Source organism: Mytilus edulis, chromosome 1, assembly GCF_963676685.1.
Source record: "Mytilus edulis chromosome 1, xbMytEdul2.2, whole genome shotgun sequence".
In the NCBI taxonomy this organism is placed as follows: Eukaryota; Metazoa; Mollusca; class Bivalvia; order Mytilida; family Mytilidae; genus Mytilus; species Mytilus edulis.
This window is the reverse complement of record NC_092344.1, coordinates 13,030,766-13,052,746: the sequence shown is the minus strand read 5'-3', so window position 1 is coordinate 13,052,746 and position 21,981 is coordinate 13,030,766. Positions and strand designations below refer to the sequence as shown.

At 32.0% G+C, this 21,981-nt stretch overlaps 1 protein-coding gene across 1 annotated transcript; it reads right to left on the bottom strand.

The window, feature by feature from the left end:
* Window positions 1–1,630: 1,630 nt before the first annotated feature.
* On the bottom strand, window positions 1,631–9,039 carry LOC139524343 (uncharacterized). Its single transcript, XM_071319112.1, has 4 exons — window positions 8,892–9,039; window positions 4,108–4,183; window positions 3,027–3,205; window positions 1,631–2,228 (listed from the first exon to the last, which is right to left on the bottom strand). The coding sequence occupies exons 1-4, from the start codon at window positions 8,962–8,964 to the stop codon at window positions 2,089–2,091; spliced, it is 468 nt and encodes a 155-aa protein (XP_071175213.1). The 5' UTR covers window positions 8,965–9,039; the 3' UTR covers window positions 1,631–2,088.
* Window positions 9,040–21,981: the final 12,942 nt, after the last annotated feature.

The following is a 21,981-nucleotide window of genomic DNA, read 5'->3' as shown; positions in this document are numbered from 1 at the left end:
CGGGGCCTTTCATAGCTGACTAGACTATGCAATATGGACTTTGCTAATTTTGAAGGCCGTATGGTAACCTATATATAATAGTTGTTAGTTTCTGTGTCATTTGGTCTCTTGGAGAGAGTTGACTCATTGGCAACCATACCACATCTTCTTTTATATCAGTATAAAACGTTTAAATTTACACATGTCGTCTGTTTTTTAATCTGCGTGTTTGGTCAATACCCTACCCGACATTTCCTTTTATTCATATGTGTAAGAATAATTTTATTACCATCACATTTTAACAAACACGGACAACAACTTAATATCGTAATCCGCATATTATCCATATTCAGGCTTTACTTTTTATACGGCCGTCAAAATTTTGACGGGACGTAAATATGGTATACAAATGTCCGGCGTCTGTCCGTCTGTCTGTCTATCAGTTTGTCTGTCCCTCCGTCTGTCTGTCCGGCGTAAACATGTCGCACCATAACTTGAGAACTATTTATCCAAATTTCATGAAACTTAATATAGTTGTTTCTTATGATGGTCAAATGATCTGTATACTTTTTGGTGAAAATAAAATGAAAACTTTTTGAGTTATTGAGTATTTTGTAAAAATGGGGGAGTTTTTTTTTACATGTCGTGCCGTATCTCAAAAACAATTTATATGTATTGCTTAAAACTTTACACACTTCTTAGTTATATTAATCTAAAGATCTGTATACTTTTTTGGTTTTGATTCAAATGTTTATTTTAGTGATATTTAGTTTTTTTGTAAAAAAAAAAAGAGGGGGGGGGGAGGGTCACATGTTCCACCGTATCTCAAAAACAATATATGATTATTGCTTAACACTTCCACACAAGACGAAAGACGTATCATGCGCTCATGGCGCAGATGTTTATTACAAATTGTGACTTGGATGGAGAGTTATCTCATTGTCACTCATACCAAATCTTCCTATACATTAATCAGTCTTATTCTCCTCAAAATATCAATGTTCTACGGTAGTATACGAGTTAACTTTAGAATTTCTATAAATTACCAGTAACAAAAAGAAGCAACCAATCTTTATTGTATGCATGTCAAAATATATAAGCGCTTAAGTAGTGTATATAAACGATGTCCAATATTCAACATTGCATTTTCATTATTATTCTTGTTGGGTTGCTGTCCAATTGACGTGTATTCCACATCTCCATTCATCCATATATTTAATTTAATCGTCGTTTAGTGGCGGATCCAGAACTTTTTACAAGGGGTCACTGACCCCATAAGAGGGCTACAGTCATGCTTAATTTCCCTATATAATCAACATTTTTTCCCAAAAGAGAGGGCGGGGGCGAGCCCTAAGGCCCCGCTGGCTTCGCCCATGTCTGTGTATTGATTATTGAAACATATTGTTCTAATTAGAGTTGTAAATTATCTTTTTAGTAGCCAATAGGCATATATTCTTGAGCGGGTCCCCCCTCAGGTCAGTCAGCGCCCCCCTCCCCCCTTAGGAAAAGTTCTGGATCCGCCACTGAATGTAATGGCTACCAATGTTAAAATGAGTATTTGAACCTTTGGTGGAATCACCCGAGTCTCATTGGCAATCATACCACATCTCCCTATTTTTACATACATGTAGCTCATGCCATGAATAAACTATTTCTGAATCAGACAATTATCTTTAATGCAATTTCTCCTCCAACAATGAGGAATCTGGATATGATATCAAGTATTCCGAGAAGTTTATCTGATGATCTTTATTCTATATTATGCGCCGTAGTCTTTGTATTTCCTTATGCTTAGTGTAATTTTATGTTGATTATACTAGATTTTGTGATCATATATAACATAAACATTTCAGAGCTTGCACTCTCTCCTTCCAAATCATGTTTAGACGGAAGCCAGGATGATAAACTAATGTACGTTATGCGCTAATTGTCCTCTCAATGACGGCTGTGCAGTAGACGTAGTGGTACATGTGTGAATTCGATGTCTGGTGACAAGTAGATGGTAGTGTCTAGCATGTCGAATTGCATTTATATCAAGTTCTATGATATCGACATTTGTCATCGGTTATAACCTTCCTCACAGGAAGTATGTGTCCACTCAGTCGAGTCTTATTTACAAAAATCTCCATTTACGACGTCATCATAAGAAGGTGGAGCAGAATTAAAATCAGTGTACGGTGGTGCTGTGGGTTCCATGATAAATCCAGTATTTATATAGCCTCCATTCTCTTGTATTGGTCTTGGAGTCTCTGCAATATAAATTTTCAAATCATAAATTATATCAATTTTCCATACATCATATGTGATCATTCGGAGACATTTTCTGATGTGGTTTAATTTGGATATGAGTTACATTCTAGACTCGAAAATGGTATGTAATGATAGTTGTAAAAAGATCAAGAGCATGGTATAGGATATGCATTATGATATATGAGTTTTCAATCTAGGATATGGTATGGCCCGTATGGGGCATGAGTTTACATTCAAGAAACTTGTCTGGAATGTTATTCAACATTTCAGAACATGGTATATTTTTGAAAATGCCTGTACCAAGTCAGGAATATGACAGTTCTTGTCCATTCGTTTTTGATGCGTTTTGTTATTTGATTTTGCCATGTGATTATGGACTTTCCCAATTGATCTTCCTCTAAGTTCAGTATTTTTGTGATTTTACTTTTTAGCTAATAAAAAAACAATGGTTATTACACATATATGTTTTACCTCTTTTCAAACTAAGAATCGGTCTAATTTGGGAATAAATATACTGTTAATGACATCAATGAGATATTCAAACAGTCCCTCCACAAAACAATTGCACCGATTATATTCAGTTTTAGTACTTCTTTTGTTTGCCCATATTTGACAGAGTACAAGATTGTCCTACTATAATACATAATAATCTGCCATAACAACTCTGCAGTCAAAAGTCGGTAAAATGGTAATATCTATTATCATTCCTCACTGACCATATCAAAAACATTGCAATCACAAAAATAAAAATAATATGATTTTTCATTCTTTTGCAGATAAAATAACATAATATTTACCTGTTGTATTTCTATTACTTATATGTGACACTGATGACCCTGTTGGTTTATCTTGACAATGGTCTTGTTCAGATGACGTATTTCTCCTCACTGCATTACAAATACAAATAACACAAATCAAGAACAGACACGCGCCAAAAATACTTCCTGCTATTATACCAGCAAATTCTCCTGAAGAGCTAAAATAGATTAATATTTAATGATGTAATCGTTGTGCATTGAATTTTGTAAATGTCTTTTAAATAGATTTATCAATTAGTATTTAACGCTACTTTCAGCACTTGTATGACAATTTCAATGCACTTATTGTTGGAAGAAACCGGATTGTCCAGAGACACTTGCTGTAACACTATTAAGAGATCAAAACTCAGGACCTATTTTCCCATATGTTATACATGTATAGCCCTCTACAGTGGCGGATCCAGGGGTGAGGGGGGGGGGGGGTCCGGGGGTTGGAACCCCCTTTTTTTGGTCGATCAATGCATTTGAATGGGAGCATATAGTTGGAACCCCCCCCCCCCCCCCCCCCTTTACTCTGTGTTGGGACCCCCCCTTTTTTTAAATGACTGGATCCGCCACTGCTCACAGTGCAGATATATACGCATACGTGTTGCATATAACCTTCAATGAGTTCACATGTACGACAAATGAAATAAGTGTAAAACTATTCTTGTAATATAATACAGTAACATTTTAATATAACGTTGTTTTTTTTTAAAACTTTTTGATAAACTGATATAACGTTATTTGATGTCTTTTTGTCATGTTCGGTATCAGTCAACATTTATTTAATGTTATGTACATCCTTAAATATATTAACATACATTCAAATATAAAGAGTGCAGCCACTTCCATTTTATCTGATGCATGTCCAGTGTATTAAAGTGGAAACAGCCCATATATATGTAACACAAGTATTCTACTTTCAAATGAGTAGCTTAAAGTTCACTTTTTCAGCAACTTTGTAAAAACGCTGTATTTTGGGACGAAGATGGGTTCTTGCCGGGCCTACCCCTTTGATTTCTAAAAGCTAATGCCAACATACTCGTCGTATGTATGGAAAATTGATGAATAAACTTACAAAGTGCTCTCATTATCTTCATTGGTGTCGTCAAAACAATCTTCACCGTCAGAACATGCATCAGACTTACAGCAATCTGAAAGAAAAAAGGAATCGGAGTATAAAATAGAACATTTCTTATAAATCCGAGAGTTGAAATGATATTCGTTGTCATTGCCAAAATTAATGTCATATAAACAGTATCTGTTTTGATTAATTTGATACTAGTCTAAATTGTAGTACATGATATTTGTAAAATAGATTAATAAGGCAACCTTGACTTATTTCAGATATAAAAGGGTAAAGATATATAATAACATTTTCCTATTGATTTAAAGTCTATTATATTATATATTCATTGAAAGCCGAGCAAACGGTAAAACGGTAAAATGTCACTAATTAGCTAATAGAAACATTCGTCATTTCGGGGACTTTTGAAGCATACTATGCGGTATGGGCTTTGCTATTTGTTGAAGGCCCTATAGTGTGCTATAGTTGTAAGTTTCTGTTCATTTGGTCGCTGTGGAGAGTTGTCTGATTACAATCATACCACATCTTCTTTTTTTAATTTTAACTGACGTATGCAAGAATGTACACACAATTAGCTAGTTTTAATAAAGGTAAGTTTTTAGCATCACCATTATCTTCTGCTATTTACAGTCAATTATTTCAGTTCAAAAGCAAACAAAAAATCAGCAACGATCTTTTGGTGACTAGCAATCTTAGATTTTTAAATGTAACTATGCATTATTTTAATATTTATTTAGAATTTAAACAAAAAAATGTCCGATGTCAGAATAGATAAAGGCATTCGTATTTGTTTTACAAATAAAAGTAACATTTTTTATGTATATTATAAATAGGAAATGTTATATTATTTAATGAAAAGAACAGTAATCTGATGATTAAATCACTCAGAAATGATATATTTTTATCATACTAGAACACACCCGTGATATCACGGGTCTGTGATTGAATTAAAGTACTATATAACTATGCGCAAGTCTTATTTTAGTATTAGTATTGTCATCTGTTAAAGTCATGCCGATTATAAGATACACAGTTTTTCTCTGCTTTCAAGTCTTTCTGTTTGAACCCGTCGAACTGGAACTTATCAATTATTGGTAATATTAATAATTTGGAAAACAAAAAGTCCTGGAATGGAGTATTTTTTAATCAACAGCATTGTCCTATATAAGTTATAAGTAAAGTTGAATTCTTTGCCTCGCTGTTTTACGTCATGCCCACTAACAAATTGAAAACTGTACCTATACGCCTTATTTTTAGTCCAGATTTTTAGTATTCGTATTGTTATCTTAGAAAGTCTAACTGATTAAAATACTACAATAGGTAACAATTTGACAATTTAGTAGTGTCAACCCTGTGGTTATGACCCGTGTATATAGCATATAATCCTGAATACAACGTTTGGTGGTGCGCCTGTCAGATGCGGAACGTACAGATAAGGTAATAGGTAACAGGTGAATATACTATTGGTATCGGTAGCGGACTCGACCCGGAACTTCTTCATTATTGGCAATATTAATTACGTGGAAAACAAAAGGGCCTGGAGTGGTGCAATTTTTAATCTACACCTTTGTACTATATTAGTTATATATAAAGTTGAATTCTGTGATTCGTCGTTTTTACGTGATGACGGCTGACAAATTGGACCTCGTAATTTTAGTATTATAGATAAAGGTGCATTAATTTCATGATTTTAAAAAAAAATCATATTTTATACATCAATGAAATTGATATAACCCTGAAATACTACCGCTTTGAACAGGCAATAATTAATCCTTGTTATTTTAACATAGCAAACACCAAGTCTTTTGTTTATTTAAGAACATTTCACAATTCAATTCAATTCAATATTTTATTTAAGTCTCATCTCTCAATAATATATAATACAACATTACAATAAATGTAAAAGTATATAAATATAAAAAGAGAGCCATTCTGTACAGAATTACAAGAGACTATAACATTAAAAATTATATAAAGAATGCATCTATTATAAAACATATTGACATTAACATTATTTACATTATAAAACATTTCTACGTCTATTTAAAATAAGATTACAGGCTTTGGCACAGCTACGAATCATATTATTATCTGTAAATAAAAACACTAATTTCTGTTTATCATCAAAAGACATAAAATCACTATTAAAATGTGTTGCTTCATCAAATAATTTTTTTTCTAAAATCATCATACAAAGGACACGATAAAATAACATGGGCTTCATCTTCTAAAATATTCATACAATTATCACAGACTCGATCTTTTAAAATTAATTTTTCAAATCTCCCCGTTTCTATTCTTAGTGATGCTACACCACATCGAAATTTGGCAAAAGAACTCCTTTGCGAAAATGACATTGGAATTTTACAATAAGTTTCCGTTTCAAAACTGTTCTTACATAGATTATATGTACGAAGTTTGTTACCACCTTTACCAGATAAAGCTTTCTCTGATTGTAAATTGCCTTGCCACTGTTCGACATATTTACTAAACATTTTAGACATAACAGTATTGACAACTGAGGTACTATCAACATATTCTGTAATGATACACAAATGTTCTGCATTATACTCAGAAAACGTTTTCCTTACATAAAAATTCCAATTTTTTATACACTTATGTTTTTTACTCATAATGTCTGCCCATATGAAATTTTTCTGTTTAAACGATCAGAACTCATATTGTTCAAACGGCACCATAGTCGAATTAAGCATTGCCATTGTTTTTGAAAGATAGGTATCCACCCCATATCCCCTGCACTGCAGCATTTGGAGTATATTTACCCACTCCAAGAAAAAATCTGCAAGCTCTATTATGGATGGCATTTATAAAAGAAAAATTTTTGCAACCCCAAATACCAGCACCATATTCAACAATATAATAAAATAATGTGAGACAATCAGAACTTTTCATGTGGGACAATCAGAACTCTAAAATTTTAAAAAGTGGGACAATCGGGAATAAACATGTCACTCAATATCCAAACTGAGAATTAAATACATATCAAAGCATGTTGATTTTAAGTCCTGGATACGAAATGTAAATAGAAAAGAAATTATAAAATATAATGAATTATAAAACATAAAGAATTAAAGTCTAAAATATCAAAATCGAGAATTTTATATTATTGTCTAAAATAATAACTGAAGCTGCTTTTCCCCTGGTCACATATCTATCACGAATTCAAATGAAAATCATATGTCTTTCGTCTCAGTTTTTTTTTATATATAAAATTGCTTAAAAAACCGTACGAAAAAAGTGTTTGAAAACATTCGACCGTGCGCGTACGGTGACATATAGTGGTTTATTTCTGTCTCATTGACAATTATACCACATCTTCTTATTGTGATACTACAAAACAATCTGGACACACGGAAAATAAGGACAGTCAAACAAAAATAGCATATTAAACAAGTAAAATATATGGATGTTCTTAAATAACTAACTTTGAAGGCTAAATTAGTAATCAGCTGTCTTATAATAAATTTTAATGCACAATTACTTTCATATCAGAATAATCCTCTGGGGTCAAAATACAGGATCTACTTTCAATCCGGAACACCTAATATCATACATGTACCTGGTTTTATTGGGTTTCGTGTTGCTAATTTTTTATTTTTCTTTGTTTTGTTTTGTAGACTGTTGTTTGTCTTCTCTTCGGCTTTCGTTTTTCGCTATGGCTGTGTCGATTTGTTTTCGATCTTTAAGTTTGATTGTTCTTTTGGTATCTGTTGTCTCTCTTTTAAAATTTTACACAAGTCATCCTTGCAAATGTACAGGCGCGTACTGTTCATGGAGGAATTTGTGTATAGTTAAAAAAATAAATAGAGACACTATAGTTTTGCAGAAGCATAGTTATAAGAGTTAATCAGAGCTGCACACATTTTTGGAGAATCGTGTATGGCCGAGTAGAGATCGAAGAGTGGTCGAATGTGGTCGCGTAGAGATCGGGTTCTCTGGGTTCGTCTGGGATGAAAAAAAATATAGAAGTCGCAGCGATCGGGCATTAGTCGATATAATCTGGACCACATATCCAACAGGTTGGCGTTGATCGGGAAATGATCTGATATTAGTGAATCAAAGATCGAAATGATCGAGTACTGATCGGTAAACTATTCGTATTCCGACTAAACTCGATCTCTACATGATCCTTTCTCGATCAATTCAACCGCTACTCGACAAATCTCCGATCTCTTCTCGAGTAACTGGCTTCTCCATCCTTACTGTACTCGAATGTTTTTGACATGATGTCAAAAACTCTCGGGTAGAAAGTCAGACCGATGACGACCAAGGTAGATCACCCCAAACATTGTTGTCGACTTGAGCCAGACCAGTCTCCAGGTCGCTTAATTTGTCTTGATCGGGATTGATCGAGTTGGTCTGATCGGCAGTGTGAACCCACACAATGTAGCTTTACATATGATTTATTGTTCCTTCAGGGCTTGAGAAAAGTCATGTAACAGAAATTAGTTTCACATTATGTATGAAAGGTGATTTTTGAGACATGCAAAAATTAATATTAATGTATCTTTCTCTTACTAGCAAGCGCCTTTATCGAATAAAAATATTACTTCGATGCTAATATATTTATATTATTTCAGAATTCAATGTCTTGCTGCAATAACCTGCTCTTTTTCACATCATTCAAGTTAACTTATCCACTAGTGTAATTACAGCAAACAATAACTTAAGTTAACATTTAAAATTTAAAAAAAAATATCGGAACAATTAATTATGATTATTGATAAGAAGACAATATAAGTACTAAGTCTTACCAGTTAAAGTTAATAAAATAAAAATTCCTAAATGGTATTGACGTTGTCCTAATATAACACTAACAGTCGCCATTTGTATTTACATACAATGTAGATAAAGGACAGGTAAAACTTACAAATGGCGTTAAAACTAAGTAAGCATGAAGTATTTATCTATCGTCTAATGTATGTACAGGTGACATCAGGTATACTGTATTTAATCATATTGCCACAGCGGGAAATATATTGACAAAAGTTATCGCCTTCATTGACCAAATTTAAAAAAAAATGGAACTCATCAATGCTTCGCACTTTCTCTGCAAGACGGTGTTATATTTTTTCTTAAACTGTCCTGTACCAAGTCAGGGAAATGGCAGTTGTTATCCAATAGTTCGTTTTTATGTATGTTGCATTGTCCGTTTTATTCTTGTTGCACTTCAGTGTTCCGTTGTTCCGTTGTTTCGTTGTTTTCCTTTGATAGTTGATGTGTTTCCCTCGGTTTTAGTTTGTAACCCGGATTTGTTTTCTCTCTATCGATTTATTACTATGTTCTGTAAAAAATAAAAACATAATTATCATAATAATTCAATCACTTCTCTCTTGATAAAGAAACAAGTTGAGGTATGATTGCCAATGAGAGAACTCTCCTCCAAATGCTGTAGAAGTTTACAAATATTATAGATAACCATACATACACAATGAGCAAACTAAAACCCGTACCGCATAGTAATCTAAAGAAGCTCTAAAATTCCAAATATAAAACAATTCAAGCGAGAGAACGGTCTTATTAATGTCAATACCAATTAACGAGGTACCGATTATCAGGTTGTCTGTATATTGGTATACATCGTAAAATATCAGTAGCAATTTATAATACCAAGTTATTTTGTCGAGTGAGCGTAGCAAACGAGTTCAAAAAGCCTTCATACGATATTTAACTATATAAAAATAATATGTGAATATTTTTCTTATCAATACGTAGCAAATAAAATTTAGAATGGAAATGGGGAATGTGTCCGAGAGACAACAACCTGACCAAGGAGCAGAAAACAGCCATAGGCCATCAATTGGTCTTCGAATACAACGAGAAAATGCCGATTGCTTCAGATTGCACCTAAATATGCATTATTTAAGTGATGATGGACGTCAAATATATTAAAAAATAAATAAATTAAAAATCATACAAGACTAACAAAGTCCAGAGGCTCCTGGCTTGGGACAGGCGTAAACATTCAGCGGGGTTAAGCATGTTTTTGAGATCTCAACCCTCCCCAATACCTCTAGCCAATGTAAAAAAAAACCACACAACAATACGCACAGTAAAACTCAGTTTAAAAGAAATCCGATGTCAGAATAGGACACAAAGGAAACTGAACAAAATGACAATGATACATGAATCAACATAGGACTACTAGAAGTTACTGACATGCCAGCTCCAAACCTCAATTAAACTGATTGAAAGATCTGGCCGTAAAGGCATAAAACTTTGCTGAGTGCTTGGAGCACAAACATCGTGCTCGAAACATGAAAACCAACATTTTGATTGTTTGATTTTGGAGTATGAGTACAAAATCATGCTCGAAAGTTTTATGACCGGAGGCCAGGTCTTCATCATATGAATATAAAGCACAATCCCTCCCATTAGGGATTTAGTATCATACCATCATAAAATATATTTCTTTGAAATCAGCGTAACAAGCATTGAATACATGATCTATTTTCTGTCGATACCATAAAAGTGATACAAAATCCATGACTTTTGTATAACATTCGAAATAACATAATTTTCAGGCTTTGTTGTAAAAATCCAGGATTTGTTGTCATAGTAATAAATAAGGTATAGGTGGTTGATGAGCTAACACAACTCTTTATTTTTGCTTCAATAAGTCAGCCATATATAATTCAAATTGTATTGTCAACACTGATAGTTCCAATACAAATAGATGGGTCGTATGTAATGATGCAAAAACTTACGACGAATCGTTGTTGTTAAGTATTTCAAAACAAGAAATACAACAAAAAAATTAAAAAAAGAGACTGAAAGTCTTATGGTCAGTCTGGACATAAATACAAATGATGAAGTTGAAATCATCCCTCTGTCAATTTTACGGACGCCATCACGAGTTGTTTGACCGTTATTGAATAAGCGTTTCACAAATAATATCGGATATGTTCCTTATGTCGTAACTACAATCCCCTTCCCTTTTCACGAATATGACCTATCGAATTAGACTATTTACTGAGTTTGTAATAACATGAGCAACACGACGGGTGCCAAATGTGGAACAGGATCTTCTTACCCCCCAAAGCATTTGAGAACACCCAGTTTTTGATTGGGTTCGTGTTGCTTAACCGTTAGTTTTCTCTGTTATGTATTGTGTTTTATCATTTGTCTGTTTGTCTTTTTCTTTTTCAGCTATGGCGTTGTAAGTTAATTTTCGATCTATGAGTTTGACTGGTATCTTTCATCTCTCTTTTATACAGTTGGAGGTTCACGATAATCATTTGATTATAATAACTTATGGTGTGGCTCGGTACTTACACGTCTCGTTTGTTATCGTGCTTTGGTCAATTCTGAATACTCGTCTTTCATTTTTGCTTATGTACTTTGTCTACATACCATTTTGTCACATGCTTTTTTTTTGTTGAAACAATTATTTGTTTTTATAGTTATTCTAAGATTATATTACAATGTTGACCGTTGTACTCCTTTGTTGACGTTTTTACAGATTATATCTTTTTGTTTTGTACATGCATTGTTGTCAAAATAATTAAAAAGTAAGGCGACCGTCGTAATAAAAGTGAGGTGTTTAATACATCATTTTCTACTTAAAGTACATCCTGTGCGAAATCAGGAATATAAGATCATATTACAGTTGTTTTCCATTAATCGTTAGATGTGTTTGAACTTTTAACAAAGGATTTTCCGTTTTGAATTTCCCTGTGTGTTCGATATTTTTGTTAGTTTACTTTTTGATAGCTACTGTTATTGAACAGCCATTTGTAATTATATCTCGGCGGCTTTCTAAATATATCTGAACGTTCAATACATTCACTACTACACTAGAAATGAACCATGACGCACTGATCTTTGTTTGTCGATTACAAATGCCGCATCCTTAACCAGATTAACAACATCAGAATTAAGGGTTGCTTCATATTTTGTTTGACTACAATTGCTTTGAAAAGAATTATGCATTTGTCTTCTAGAACGCTGAATGCACGGTGACCTGGAATAAATAGTATATTATTGTCCGCTGTGATTTTGTGATAGTTATCTGGCTTTATTCAAGTTGCCATGTTTTATCAAATACGTACTTCAGCATATCTATACACCCTATTTGCTGTTTGGAATGTTTGAAACAAAACGGCTGGTAAGATCTGTTTAAGGGTTTGAATTAAACATTTGGAATTATTTTAGTAAAATCTATGTTGAATATTAAAATCATATTGCGAAATTAGATAAATACAAAAATACTATTATACATAACTTTGGTTCTTATTAACATAACAACAATAGTTTCATTTTTCATATCTGAACAGCCAATTATTTCAGAAAACTGTACATTAGAGGAAACCAGTTTTCTATGCAATATGCGTACGTGTTGTTAGTAAACAGTTGAATAACTATGTAACGCAAAACTATGACCCAAAACAGTCACAAATCTATTGTTGATTTGATTGATATCCTGCGCATTGAGTGAGTGTTCTACTTTTACAGATAATGTATGCAAACTTGGCTTTGGTTATGATACCTCTTTTATTTGTGCATCCCTTGTGCTACTTTATATTCACTGAAAAGGCTTGCATAGAATAAAATATAGAATTGAATACAAACTTATATTTTAAGTTCGGTTGACAATATCACCAGCCCAGTAGTCAGCACTTCGGTGTTGACATGAATATAAATTATATGGTCATTTTTATAAATTTCCTGTTACAAAACTTTGAATTTTTGGGAAAAAATTGGGATTTTCTTATCGCAGTAAGATTACCTTAGCCGTATTTGGCACAACATTTTGGAATTTTGAGTCCTCAATGCTCTTCCAATTTGTACTTGTTTGGCTTTATAACTTTTTTATTAGAGCGTTACTAATGAGTCTTTGGAAACGAAACGCGCCTCTGGCGTATTAAATTATAATCCTGGTACATTTGATAACTATTTACAAGACATAGTACATACACAATCTTCATAGATCTTAGTGCCGACATAACAATATAACATTTTGTTTTTATTATCATAACATATACGATAATTGACGGTTATCCCTAACTGATATTGTTTGAAGCGAAAGAGTTAACAATTCCGTATGATCCGAGCCCCCATATGAAACATTATATTCTCCGTGTGTAGCAATAAAAGTATAATAACCGTATTACAACAGCTGTAAATAAAGGCAACATCAATATACCGTGGCTGTGCAATAGATATTGAATGCAATTTGTTCAGATGGCTTTTTACAATAAATTTTAAAGGATTGATGTTTTTCCTAAGAAAGGATTAATTTTTTTTTCTTAGATAAAAGATGTTAAGCTTTATTTTTATTAACAAATAAAAAATAAAAAAGTAATTTGAATTGAAACCATTTAATTATATACATCTTAATTATAAAGGCATTCGATTTCTTTTTTTTATGGATAAACTATGCACTGCAAATAAGATTGAAAATGGAAATGGGGAATGTGTCAAAGAGACAACAACCCGACCATAGAAAAAACAACAGCAGAAGGTCACCAACAGATCTTCAATGTAGCGAGAAATTTTCGCATCCGGAGGCGTCCTTCAGCTGGCCCCTAAACAAATATATACTAGTTCAGTGATAATGAATGCCATACTAAATGCATTTTTGCACTCCAGAATGTCAAGGCGAAAGGACTACGGCATATCTAGCGTAGCAGTTCTGCACAAATATATGCACTGAGGGAATTAGCGGGAACAATTATTATAGCTGTTTTTTTTTCTATAAATTTGTATTATAGCGAATCCGACTATTATAGTCCGGAAAACACTTCAGTCCCGCGAGGAAATCTCTCTCCCCACCCCTTCTTTATGAATCGGTATAGCTTCAACATAAAACATTCATTTTAAAGTTTTCTTATTAAGCAACAAAATAAAGTACAGTATTCCAAATCGTCTGTGAAACCCGCAATCATGACAATTAGACGGAACGTTAGAAGCATACTTTTTTAAATATTAAACGTCAAAATCGTATGTAGGGACATTGTATCGGACATTTTTGTTTTATCTGATATCTCGTATATTAGATTTTAATTTATGGGAAATAAATATCAAAATAGAGAGAAAAAAATGTGTACTTTTATCCATTAAAATGTTTTTTTATGTAGCGAATGGCACTGTATCAGTCAGGATTCTACTTCGTCAGAATTATCTCCCCATTACGCCAGTTCATTTTCACAATCGTAGAAATGGAAGCCATTGTAGGGATGACGCGCAATCAATTTTGCTCATGGAAACTGATAAATTTATCCACATTGCACCATTATGATCCTTATATGTCAGTTGTATTTTAAAAGACAAATGTATCAACTAGCTAATGAGCATCAGTTAATGATCTTGTCTGCATTGATTCAACTTAAAACTATTTTCTGATCGGTTGTCAGGTGGAATTTTCGAAAATTCATAAATATTTAAAAAAATTCTAATTAAAAATTTCGTGGAAGGGCAGACTAGATTTTTTTAGTGTATAAAGACTATAAACCCTAGTTTTCACACACCAAAAATTATATTTTTTCAAAGATATGCATTTTCATCATCCAACTTGAAAGACTGTCGTCAAGTACTTTCAGTAAAAAAATAGCTATTCGAACACACCTTCTCTCTTTTTGTGACTCATTAGATAGGTATTTCACTTGACCCATATATTTCATCTTTTAGTACTGTTATTTTTTTGTGTTAAAAAGTCAATCTGTAGCTTTGATATATAAAAATAATAGAATCTGAAGCGAGACGATGTATGAAATAATCTTACTTTGTACGATATCAAGACAAAATATTCAACTCAAACACGCCCTAACATAAAAAGGTTCACTCGATTTTCTCTTTTCGATACAATTGTTACTTATTTTTTGGAATTTTTTCTTGAGTCACATAATGGAAGGGCAGACACGAAAATTTTTGAACTATTAGATTGATAGGTTTTCCGTCCGTGGTAATTTTTTCAAAAAAATCGGAGGTTATGCATTTTCTTCATCCAACTTGAAAGATACCCATGTCGTCGACTTTAAATCTACTTGTTCTGCTTAACTATGTACTAGATAAATTGAAAACTTATGCAAATGGTGTTTTTAAAATAAAACACCTCGTAATTGAGAAGAAAATTGTAATTTTGTTTGTTTCTATTAACTTTTAAAATTTTTGTCACTATAGTAAACAATACAGTACACATTTATCGCCTTCTCTAACAAAGAGCTTCAATTCTTTTGTTCTATTTCAACCAGGTTTCCGACTGTGTATTAAATAATCATCATGAAAAAACAGAAAACGTAACCCTACGTTTAATTTGGTTTGAAGGGGACAAAAAGTAGGACATTGCTAATCAACTCGAATAAAAAGAATTTGTTTTAAAAAAATCCTGATTATTGCATGAGGCGAAAGTGTGATCTTTGTACAAAATACTAGTATAAGAATTATTTACTTTAGACTTGGAGATTGCTCTGGAATTCCCTTTTTGGGACAATTTAAAATGAAATTACGGCAACCTTTCGTGCATGGGACACATTATTTGTATCGTCTTGATCCCTTTTTTATATATATCTTTCCGTCTTTTCGAGAGAGAAAAATCGTCGATATTACGTCATTGACCACTTATAAATTGCTTGTTCTAGACAAACTTTTATATCGTTTGGAAAAAAAATGTATATGTTTTTTTACAGTATTCAGAATTTCACAAAACTAAAAGTGTAACGCGGGACAAGGAAATCATATTGCAAAATAAAGGTTTTATTGAGTTTAAATCAATGAAAATGGTCTGTTACATATACAAAATTGCAATAATCTGAAAGAAGAGTTTAAAAGCTGTAAAAATGATATACAACACTTTATAATATCATTTTTTATGTTTAAAAATTAACAAGATGAATGTGTCTTGTCCGTGATTTCACCAAAGTAACACCAGTAGCGTGCGACGTTTCTTACAAAAAAAAAAAAAAAAAAAAAACCAAACGCCAGCATACATAAAATTGAGAATGGAAATGGGGAATGTGTCAAAGAGACAACAACCCGACCAAATAAAAAACAACAGCAGAGGGCCACCAACAGGTCTTCAATGTAGCGAGAAATTTCCGCACCCGGAGGCGTCCTTCAGCTGGCCCCTAAACAAATATATACATGTATAAACAGACTTTTTCATAATAACTGCTATTCTATAAACTATAGTTTTTATATTTGTTGGAATAGAAGGAATATTCTTTTGGTAAATGAAGACATAGCAAGAAGACGCATTAATCACTTCTTCATAACGAGTCCGTGTCATTTCTCCAATAATGATTTTCCCTAATAAAGAATGAGGTCAAACATGCATCTATATGTTATATTTTCCTATCTTTAAAGCCAAACGGTCTTCGCGTTCGAGTTTAATAAACGCATCAATGTAAATATAACGGAATTTGATGAGACTGTCATCAAAGTGAGAGGATTAGCGCTATAAAACCAGGTTTAATCCAACATTTTCTACATTTGAAAATGCCTGTACCAAGTCAGGAATATGACAGTTCTTGTCCATTCGTTTTTGATGCGTTTTGTTATTTGATTTTGACATGTGATTATGGACTTTCCGAATTGATTTTCCTCTAAGTTCAGTATTTTTGTAATTTACTTTTTGATTGTGTAACCTTTTTCATATAAACAGGTATTACTTTCCTATTTAGTTTTCTACTGGTTAGTATCCCAAATAATACTGATTGTCTCCCGTTGACCAGAAAAAAATATCATATAATGATTAGACTAGTTCTCTACCTTGCAACATACTAGTCTCTGATTCACTAAGGTCACCAAGTTCACTAAGGTTAAGGACAGGGAACTAGTTTAATATATTGATATATTCAATGCGCATGTTTTATGTCTCATAGTTCCGATACATATAAGTATAGGTGGCACGGTAGTATTTCATTGCCCATAGGGATAATGGTAGCCTTTTTAGAATTTTCACCACTTTCTAACAATGCAAAAAAATCTACATTCAAAGTTAACTAAAGTACTTTCATTTCACTATTTAGAAATGAATTTGAATATGTATCATGACCGTTTACTTTTTTTGCTATTTTTAAAAACCTAAGGCAACTAGTGCTTTTAGGTCTTTTATGGTGCAGTGAATACAAACTAAAAAAAAATCTTAAAAAATCATTTTCATCTGTATGTAAAATTATTTTATATTTTAATACACCTGATTCATCCCTCAGTTTGGGAAAGTATGTTCAGTTGATACTGTATTGTTTGTCCAATCACACTGTTTAGATACATTGACTTAAGTAGGGTACACAAAAGAGCAACATAAATTCTGGAATGCAAATACTACCGTTCCACCTATAGATACCGTCTCATTCCCTATTAATTGTGTAAGCGATACAACTTTATTTGGGACATATTTATATTGAAATAACATTCACATGGGAATACATATAACCTCTGAAATATAGAAGAAAATAATAAGCCTTCTTTTATATCAAGTTACTCGCTGATATATAGTTACTTAATACATAGGTTTGCAATGCAAAACATCCTTTTGGTGTTTTATGATAATTGGCAATTGAGAAGTTGATACTAAGTTAGATATGAATTACAGATTTGACCGAAATGTTTAAGTTCTTTGTTATTTTCACATACACATTGTTATATTGTAATGTAAAGGATGACCCAACTTATGATACTTGTAAATTTATTAAGTACTTGTAATTTGAATGGAGTATTTATACAGTTAAACAAGTATTGTGAAACCCAATAAAACAAATAAGGAAGGAAAGGAAGGAAAGGTAATTTTAAATCCTGGCTATATCATCATTTTATATGTACAGCTGCCAAACCGTGTGCAGTTGTCTTTTAAAGGTTACTGTGTGTATATTGATAAAGTTGTGTCTGAATAAAAATTAAAAACGAAAAAAGAAAAGAGGACATTCTTCATCACAAATATCAAAACACACTGACCGCAACGATATAACAAAGAGTACTGAAAGTTTTGGTAAACAACAATCCATCAATCAATAAAAGGAAAATATGAAATTTCCTCTGCAAATGACAAATTGATGGAACCACCATTAGAACTGTAATATCCAGAACCAAATGTACTTACGTATGGAACTTGGCAAGATGATGCATTTACGAATATTTTGTGAATTCACAAAACCCTAACATTTGCCAAAACCCACGATCAAAAATTGTCGGTTATCAAATACTGCCCAGATTTATATTTAATCTCTAGCTCTAGATATATCAATTTGCTAATCACTAGTAGCGGCCAAATTTTGTTTCCTCACTAAAAGTTGTTCTAAATTTTGGTAAAACTAGGCCAAAATCGACCACATCAATATCATAAAAAAGGTCGGCAAATTTAGCGAATAAAAAGTCATATGCACTTTAAACTAGACACACACTTCATTTGACACAGAGCCAAATCAAAAGAACGTGCATTTAAAGTTTAAAAATTGTAAGAATTCGAAGATGCAACACAGCTTTTCATTTTACCTTGTCAAGTAAATCATATTTTACAAATCGACAAACTAATCCGAGCTATGCTTTTCTTTTTTTAAACAGTGACATATAAAGTTGAATGATCTTATTGTTAACTTCAATTCTTTATTAACCATTGGCAAATGTTTTACAACATATAGGTACATGTATAATCAATATATACTAAATATATATTACAAAAATATACGATAATGACAAAACAGACAGAAGTTTTAAATACACAAAAAATAAATACATATAAATATAATTCCAAATAGCAAATATTTGTAACAAATGAATTACAAATCATTTTACTAAAAACAGTCATTTCTGAGCTTCAGTGCTCTAAATATATATTTTCCCAAGTTGCACAAGTCTTTTACATTAGTAGTGCTTAATAATTGTAACAGTTTATAAACAGATGGCTTACGCCAATAATATGGTTTAATCAAACATTCACGTAGATTAGAATATAATGGACATGATAAAATAAAATGCATTTCATCCTCAATATCATCAATACACAATGTACAGGTTCTAAGGTTTCTATTAACATTGGAATACCTTCCCTTCTCTATAGCTAGATTATGTGATGACAATCTAAATTTAACAATACACTTTTATAAATATCGGGTATGGGTTTACACAAATATGACTGCAAAGAAAAATTGGATATCATATATCTATACAAAAAACATTTTGATGAACTTTCTAAAGTAGCATCAAACTCTTGTTTTACAATATCACAAAGTCTTTGTTTAATAACAATAATATGATCTTTACATAAAGAATGTTGTGAATACCACAAATCATTTAAACCAAGATGGAACAATTCCTTTCGTATATTACAAACCCAGTTATTTTTGTCATTTGGATTCTTTAAACACATATCATATAAATAATTGTAACAACCATGTAATATACAATTGTTATTATTCAATACTTTTATCCAATATTTAAATATACGTAATTTCCTGGTTACTAACATTGGAAATCTTCCAAGCTCACAATAGACCATGACATTCGGTGTACTTGTTTTAACATTCAAAATTTTTTTACAAAAATCAACATGTATCTTTTCTACGTCTTGCGCTTTATGAAAACCCCATATTTCAGAACCATAACATAGAACACTACTCACATATGTTTTAAATAATGACAATAACGTGGCATAATTAAATGAAAATTGTCTAATATTACTAAATAAACAAAACATAGCTTTTCTACCTTGTTCTGCAACTTTTTTTTGTGCAAACAGCAAATTTTCCATTAAAATGAAGAACAATACCTAGATAAGTAAATTTGTTAACAATATCTATTTGTACATCATCATAAAACCATTTATCTTCATCCTTTACTACGCCACCATTTCTAAAAATTACAATTTTGGTTTTATCAATATTTACAGTTAATTTCCATTTCTTGGTATAAATATACAATGCATTTAACATCTCTTGCAAACCATCTTTGGTTTCCGAAAAAATGACCATGTCATCTGCATACATTAATAAAAATAAACTTAATTCTTTCAACTCTACAGCTTTACAATTATTGTTTATAAACTCCATCTCACAATCATTAACATATAAAGCAAACAAAATGGGCGATAATACCTCCCCTTGCATTAAACCAACATTATTTTTGGAAAAATCTGTATAAAACCCATTTATTGTAACACATGATTTGACATTTAAATACATAGACTTAAGAACAGACAGTAATTTTCCTTGTATACCAATTTTAGACAATTTAAACCATAAATTCATTCGATCAATAGTGTCAAAAGCTTTTGTATAGTCAACAAAACAGCAATACAGTTTCTTCTTTTCCGACAATGTTTTTGAAATAATACTTTGCAGAGCAAAAATTGCATCAACAGTGGAAAGTCCGTTTCTAAATCCAAATTGAGCATCAGTTATTGTATCATACGTGTTTGCCCATTTAATTAGTCTATTGTTTATAATGTGTGTAAAAAGTTTGGCTAAGCAACTGACTAGGCTTATGCCACGAAAGTTATTCGGGTCACTTGGGTCACCGCGTTTGAAGACTGGTACCATAACTGCAATAGACCATGATTCTGGAAAAAGTCCTGAAACCAATATACCATTAAATAATTTACTAAACACTGGCATCAACATATCCTGGAATTCGATGAAATATTCATTTAACAATCCATCAATACCATGACTCGTACTTCTCTTTAAACTAGATATAGCACATAGTATTTCTTTATTGGTAATAACACAATCTAATTCCTCATATACCGGTATTTCATCATTATTTGAATTTCCATTTCTTGAATTTTCCTCTGAATTAATTTCGGACGCTATTCGTTTAAAATGATCAAAAAATTATTTCCCCGTAGCTTTAGGTTTAACTATACGCTTAGATGAAAATTTTCTATAGAATAATTTAGGATTGTGTCTCTTTAAGCCTTCTAACATATTTCCTTGTTGCTTTTTATAATTCCGTTTCAGTTTTGCTTCAAGTAATTTATAATTTCGTTTTGCTGTAATACACTTGCTATGGTTAAAATATAAACCATAGCAAGTGTAATACACTTGCTATGGTTAAACACATTTAGAAATTTTTTATAAAGATTATACCGACGTTTAAATTCATCATTAAACCATGGTTTGTCTTCAATTACGGGCATAATTCTGTCCTGTTTCTTCCTAGACGTACTCACTTTTGGCCTAACTTTAAAGTATGGAGACATGATTCCATTTAAAAATTCACTGAAGTCGAAAACAGTTTTATCTATGCCATCCTGTGATTCAAAATTAAAATTTTCACACAATGAGTTGAGATTGTCAATATTATTAGACCTTCGCTCTAATTTTCATAGTATATACCTTTCTATACAATAACCGAGACGTGTTTCTTTGCATTGAGATTTATATTCATCCCTCCATTTAAAAGTTTTCCTTTCAACTACATAATCAGGTTCACAATCAGTAGTTAATTCATCCGTAAAATTCACATTCTTGATTTTTATTTCTAGGTGCAAACTTAAGTGGTCGATATAATTAGTCGCAAAAATTAGTCGCTAGCTTGCGTCTGATTACACATGTTATTGTCTCATTGACATTTACTACTCTTTGTCCAATTTCAGCATATCTTTATATATATAATTTTATTTATAGTGCAACCTGATATAACAATTATTTTACATACATTAATACAACGTCAATCAGCCAGCCTTCAAAGGCTTACGAAGCACTGTCAATTATTATCTATAATTTGCGCTAATATAGAAGATATGAAATTAATACTTCAAGAACATTTTAAAACAAGATTATTTAAATATCACAATGAGAAAGTAACTGAGTTCTGATTTTTGAAATATTGAATATATAGTTTGACACTAGTTTACAGTCTGTAGTTAGCAACTTAATGAGTATTTCGTCATCAGAAAGAACGGAAAAG

Bases quoted from the DNA above. Each gene is read 5' to 3' on its own strand.
- LOC139524343 (XM_071319112.1), bottom strand. From the start codon at position 8,964: ATGGCGACTGTTAGTGTTATATTAGGACAACGTCAATACCATTTAGGA. The intron at 3,206-4,107 runs GTAAGTTTATTC...AATCTATTTTAG, and splicing joins GAAGATAATGAGAGCACTTT to CTCTTCAGGAGAATTTGCTG. The intron at 2,229-3,026 runs GTAAATATTATG...TTTATATTGCAG, and splicing joins AAGTAATAGAAATACAACAG to AGACTCCAAGACCAATACAA.